The 6686-nt window shown below is 45.3% G+C and overlaps 1 protein-coding gene across 1 annotated transcript; it reads right to left on the reverse strand.

The window, feature by feature from the left end:
- Positions 1-533: 533 nt before the first annotated feature.
- On the reverse strand, positions 534-6445 carry SLC10A4 (solute carrier family 10 member 4). Its single transcript, XM_035293729.3, has 3 exons — positions 5641-6445; positions 4673-4883; positions 534-1650 (listed from the first exon to the last, which is right to left on the reverse strand). Exons 1-3 carry the CDS (start codon positions 6246-6248, stop codon positions 1138-1140), a joined length of 1332 nt encoding a protein of 443 aa, XP_035149620.3. The 5' UTR covers positions 6249-6445; the 3' UTR covers positions 534-1137.
- Positions 6446-6686: the final 241 nt, after the last annotated feature.

The raw sequence follows: 6686 nt of genomic DNA on the forward strand, positions 1-6686 counted from the left end.
AGTGACCCTTAGATGATCTGGAAAGAGGGGTTTCTTTGCGATGAAAGGGCTGATTTGTAAGGGAACCAAGGCTCCCGAGGTGAGGAGGTTTTCAACGAGAGAAACTCATCACGGGCTTCAGCTGAGCTGGCTACTCCCGGTGCCCTGATTGTTACAGGTGCCTGCGCCCCGGGAAGCAGAGGCCAGGCCGGGTGTCTCTGGCTAGTGAGCGAAAGTGCCAAGGTTTGGGAACTGTTCTGGGTCTGTCACCCATTATTAACGCGGATGACAGTTTATCTCAGAGCTGCTCTGAGAGGCTGCACTGAGCCCCCTCGGCGATTGCACGGAGAACCACCCCGGCATCTTCATCTAGGCTGTTTTCTCTCCTGGAGCGCGTCCCTTCCCCCAGCCCCAGTGGTTGCCAGGAGGTACCGTTTTTGCTTTGCTCCAGAGAGGTTCTGGAAAATTTCCCAACCAAATCATTCCTCCAAAACATAAATTGATTTGTGTTTACATACATGCAGAAGACCAATCCAAAAAAAAAAAGGCTTGTCCACTAAAAACATGTTGATTATTTATCACTAATAAGTAGATATCAGATCAAGTAATTAAATACATTAATGTAACTTTTCTCTGATACTGGTTTGACAAATACTGTATTTCCTTATTTAAGTGACCTGTTTTAGAATTTTTTCTGAATACAGGTCAAAGTTCAACGTTGTCAGGAATTTTAAGTAGAGAAAGCACACATTTTTGTTTTTACAACAATTACATTAAACTCAATTATGCTTTACAAAGATAGCTTGTTTTTACTTGTAAGACAGTGCGCAAAATTCTACATTTCCAAGACCCTGTTTTCTAATAGTTTCTGTATTTGCAACATTATAGAGATTGGTGATAGAAAAAACTAAAAAGCACATTTAACTAGTTCAGGCTGCACGTTAGCCATCCCAGGTGCAAATTATATTACAGCATTGATTTGTAATTTGTGACAATGCTTGGTTAATACACAAACGAACCTTAAAATGAAAATATAAGAATTGTTACATGTATGATAATGTGAACCAGTTATCCTTTATGTGAACCAGGTGCACTACCACAGGCCATAAATATGAAGCAATATTTTAGCAAGATAGAAGCTCCTGTGTGTCTCCACATTTAGAGAGAAGTCTGAGCCGTTTCCATCATTATTACATTATCTGCTTTCACTGTGCCATAGGAAGTGTCTGCCATTTCCTCTTCTTTTAGTTTTTTATAAGAAATATCTGTATCTTCATCTTCATCTAGAGGATCTCGCTTGTGCAGTGTTTCACTTCCATACATTTTATAGATTAAAACAAAAATCCCTGCTTCTGCTGACTGGAAAAGGGCATAGAGCAAGGGAAACATATACATGCTTCCTATGAATTGCGGTGGAAAGGCCAGTTTTAGAATAGCTGTACAGAGCTGCACATTCTGACTTCCTGTTTCCAGACATACAGTCCGCTTGCAATTGGGTGGAAGGTGGAAGAGAGTAGCTAAGCCATAGCCTGAGGCATAGCCTGCCAAAGGCATAAAAATTGCTACCACATAAACAGCAGCAGGGATACTTGCCAGCAGTTCAGGTCCTAACATAGTGCCGGTCATTATGAAAAGGACCACCAGAGTCACCAGCAGAGACCACAGGGAAACCTAGTAATAGAAAATTACAATGAGATGGTTGAAGAGGAATTCAGGTGAGAGAATCCTAAGCTCATGGAAGAAAACAACCATCTAGTATGATCTCCAACACAAAGTGCAGACCTTTGACAGAATATTTCTGAAGATGTGCAGGCCACCTCTTCAGGAAGCATCCAGAGCCATGTTGGACACCTCTGATTATTTGGAGGCCTGTCCTTATGTTGAGGGACAATTTGCCTTCTATAACCTCTAGCCATTGACTTGGATATAGGCTGTTAGGAGCAATGAAGACCAGCTCTTCAAAAAAAAAAACCAAACAAACAAACAAACAAACAAAACAGCACAGTGACAGTGGCTCATGCCTGTAATCCCAGCACTTTGGGAGGCTGAGGAGGGAAGTTCACGAGGTTAGGAGTTCAAGACCAGTCTGGCCAAGATGGTGAAATCCCGTCTCTACTAAAAATACAAAAATTAGCCGGGCATGGTGGTGAGCACCAATAATCCCAGCTACTCGGGAGGCTGAGGCAGAGAATTGCTAGAACCTGGGAGGTGGAGGTTGCAGTGAGCCAAGATCGTGCCACTGCACTACAGCCTGGGTGACACAGTGAGACTCCATCTCAAAAAAAAAAAAAAAACACCTTTTCTGAAAAAGCTCTTCAAAAGCTTAGACACCGGTTATCAGGTGAAGGCTACTCTTCTCCAGGCAGGTCATGCACAGACTTAAAGCCTCCATCACCTAATTTTGTTTTGGTGTCCTGACTGTTCCGAGCATGTGTTTCATTTGTGAATGTGCCTCTTAAAAACAGGGCAGTGAGAACTGAGCCCATACCCCAGGTATGGTCGACCATTAGAGCAGACAAGTACATATTGACTTTCCCTGAACAGAACCCCGTGTTTTCCATAAAAAATTAGTTCTCATTTTGCAGGAGTTAAAATTTGTGAAACTTAATTGTCTGAAGCTCAGTGTGTGATGTTTTTAACCCTCAAAATATATTGCAAAGGATTGCTTGCAATATTGAAGCAATCACCTACTCTTAGATTATATAAGAGAAAAAAAATATAAAGATGTGAAGAATTCTTTGCAATTTGGCAACATTTTTTTCATTTGTTCATGAGAAACCTCCTGTCTGTGAGTCTTTTATGATGCTTTGGGATTATTATAATAGATGAATTTTAGATACAGTACAACTGTCTTCTGTATAAAACATGTTGTCTTGATGTTCTGACTAGTATATTTCATTCATTCAAATAAAACAGGCTGTATGAATAGTAAGGCAGACACCTAAAAATTCTTCCCCTAGTACTCCTTCATATTGGTAGTTTACTTTTAAAAAAATTTATTTGAATGAGGAGTGGGCAGGGAAAGGAAACTGATCCAGAGAGAACAGCTTTAATGTTGCTTCTAGTTCCCTGGATAGAGGAGATATCCCTTTTGCAATCTGTGAGACTGGCATAACTTTACACTCTTAAAATATTTAAAATTTATCTGAGCTGGTCACAAATTCTACCCTAGAGGATGCTGCAATACTTACTATATAAGGTACAGATACTACAGATGTACAATTGGCAGAAACCAAGCTATTACATGTAAAACTTACTGTTTTAAAGTATGTCACACTGAAAGCATTGAGAAGCTGTTTCTTAACCGTGTTCTAATTAAAGAATAGGGCTACGTTAACTTTAAATTCAAAGGTAGCTAATCTTATTGATCTGTCCATTGAATACATCTTTTCTGTTTTTGGTGTGTAAATAGGTCATATGATTGACTTTCTCTTAGACTTCCTAAGGTTTTATAGTAAATGTCATCATGTTAATAGCATTAGCTTAATGATTAACAAGTTATTAATGCAACTCAAGAGTATGATATTGAATATAACATGGATAAATATATGTGTATTTACATGTACATATATATTTTTACATTCACATACACATGTTTATTATGGAGCAGGATTTCTTTTAATCAAGGCTGGATATATGTACAGAAAACAACTCTACTTTTCATAGTAATAAAAGCTGACTCCTCTATATAATCAGATTACTTTAGAAGATAATATAAGTAAAACAGAAGAGTGTGTCTTCTTAAATCTATGTAATTGAAACATTAGGGTGGCTCTTTTTCTCTTCATTTGTCTAAAGGAATTCATGCATTTTGCAGGAATAATTATGTATTTTATTTGACTAATTACCTGAAGTCAGTATCCTGTCATGGCTTATTCTTTTTCACTGCTCTTCTTGAATTTTTAAAGAAAATTCTCCAGTGAACTACTAGAAAATCTTTACTGCTCCAGAAAGCATTCATTTTAAAAAAAAAAAATCAAAACCACAGGGGAAATTTTGGAAATATTGCATAAATTATAGAACTCCCTCATCTTTTCACTAACTTTAGAGACCATATAAAATATTGCAATGGGGAAGAAAAAAGAAACACATTTAGTAAGAGTAATATAGCCTCCATTATTTATCCAGGACCCAACTTTTATTTTATGCTTTAAAGCCAATATTTTGTGTTCTACTACTACAATGTAACTTTTCCATTACTTTTTGTCCTATTATCAACTTACTTTTAAAATTTAATAAAACATTAAAGGAACCTACAATAGAGTTTCTCAGAATTAGAGTTCCACTTTTGAAAAGATAGTCATGCATTTCTAAAATACTGCACCAATTCTATTAAAAGTATTTAACCTGTTTGATTTTTAATTATATAAAATTAGTAGAAAATATGTTGCCATTTGATTACACTGTCCTCTTCCTCACCCTGCTATGATCTGTTTCCTCCAGATGAGCACTGATAGTTCTTTTATGCTGGTTTTGATTAAGCTGTGTCTTAATTAAAGTTATTGTTCTAGGAATCCCAAAAGTGGAAGTTAACTTTGTAGCATAAACTTTTTTTTTTTTTTAAATTTTATCCAGGCAACTACTTTCACGTCCTTTTCTTCCTTTCCCTTTCTCCCAACTTCCTCACATTTCTGCTGTGGATCAGAGATCAAAGGCTCTCCACGCTAGTGTGGAAAGGGAAGAAGAGCCTTACCTTCACAATATAGTCAGCCAGCCGGTTGTATTTGTAGCGAATGAAGACGCCCAACCCGATAGGGATGAGAGTGCTGCAGAGAGTCAGGGTCACAGTCCCTAGCGGTAGTAACTGCACGATAGGGGTGTTGATCCAAGCCCAGCTGTAGACCCACAGGCACAGGGGCATCAAGACCAGGGCCAGAAGCGTGGAGGAGATGGTCATGATGATGCTGCGGAAAAGGGAATGAGCAGAGATCAGAACCGGCTTTGAGTCAAAGAGCCAGCCAACCTTTTCGTTGTACGTGGAGTAGAGGGGAAATTGGGAGACTTCCTGGGGTTGAAGTCTGGGTAGAACCGACATTATCCGAGGGGAGCGCCAAGAGAGCAGCACGTCTAAGCCCAGTGGAAACATGAATCCAAGGGTGGGGGGAACCCTGTCTCAGTACTGTTACCCTAGCCTTTATAAAGTATTGAGCCTGGATGATTCTGAGGGCAACGAGCGTTCATCCTCGCAACCACCCTGCAAGGTCAGCCACGGTGAAGCGGCTGACCGCTACATGTTGGTTGAACTGAACGATCCTGTCCCCTATGTGAGATTACTTTCTCTGCCAGGCCAGTAGCCCCGATACTTTTACGTCGCCGGCGAGTTCCAGTTCAGACTTCCCTTTCTCTTTGTCTTCCACTGGCCAACGACCTGAGCCACCAGCCCGACGCTCGGGGAGGACGGCGAGGGATCTGAAGGCCGCGCTGCGCATGGAATGCCGGCCTTGGAGTAGCCCCCTCGCTGTCTAGCTCGCCCCTCCGGCAGCACAACCTGTAAGTTGGCCTTGACTTCTAAAGCCCGGGCGTCCTCATCTTCTTCTTTCCTCCTCTTTCCTCCACGCCTGATTCCAACCCCTCCACTGCCTCTGTCCTTCGTCGGGGGCCTACGGCTGTAAACGCGTGGCTGGGCTGAGACAGATGCCCGTGGAAAAGACATACCCCTACCTGAGGTTCATGTCGCCGTCAACCAGCAGGGACATAAGATTGGAGAGATTGCCGCCGGGACAGCAGCCACACAGGAGCACCGCCACGGCGGCCACCTCGTCCAGCTTGAAGGCGAGGGCCAGCAGGAAGGCCAGCAGCGGCAAGAAGCCGAACTGGCAGAGCGCGGCCAGCAGTGCGCCCACGGGCCGGCGGACGTGAGCCCCGAAGTGGTTCACGTCTACCGTGCAGCCCAGGCCCAGCATGGTGATGCACAGGGCGGCGCCCACGAACACGTTCAGCCCGTGGTTCAGCGGCGTGTCCCAGAACGGGGGCGCGTGGGGCGCCCAGGGCCGAGGGAATGGGGAAGGGCCGTGGCTCGCCGCGCCTCCCGCAAGGCCGCTGGTCGTTGGCTCCGGGGTCGGAGTGGGACCCGGGCTGAAGCCGAGGCTCGGACCCGGCCCAAGGCTGAGCCCGGGGCCGGGGCCGGCGCTGGACGCAGGGACGAGGGCGAGGTCAGTGCCGGGGCCAGGGCTGCTGGCGTTGGCCGCCAGGGTGTAGTTGGGCGCCAGGGTGTAGTTGTCCGGCAGCAGAGGGGCGAAGAGCAGGGTCGCATTGTCGGTGCCGTCCATGGCGCGGCCGGAGCTGCTGATTAGATACCCTCTCGCCGCGCGCGCCCCTCCGTCCCGCGATCACGGCCGCAGTCCGTCGGTCTGCCCGTCGGTCTCCTAGCCCCGGCTGCGGTGCGGCGGGCCGGTCTCCGCTCCCGGGTCTGCCGCCGCCCGCAGCCTGGCGCTCCGCGCTGCGCGGCCCTCGGGTGAATCCAATCGCTGCGCCTGGTCCGCGCCGGGGCCCCGCGCCCCGCAGGCCCCGCCCCGCCGCCGGGTCCCCTCCTGTGAATCGCCAGTAAGTGGTTCTGTTAGAGTGTAGCCAGGGGCGGAACAAAGACCTGACAAAGGACCAGAGCAGGAAAAAACCGTGCCTGGCTGCCGATCAAGTTCTCTGATGGGCTCTGCCTCTTTATAATGAAATCTGGAGACCCAGACACACAAAGTGGAGGGGGTGGGTGG

The sequence above is a fragment of the Callithrix jacchus genome, chromosome 3 (assembly GCF_049354715.1).
Source record: "Callithrix jacchus isolate 240 chromosome 3, calJac240_pri, whole genome shotgun sequence".
Lineage (NCBI taxonomy): Eukaryota > Metazoa > Chordata > Mammalia > Primates > Cebidae > Callithrix > Callithrix jacchus.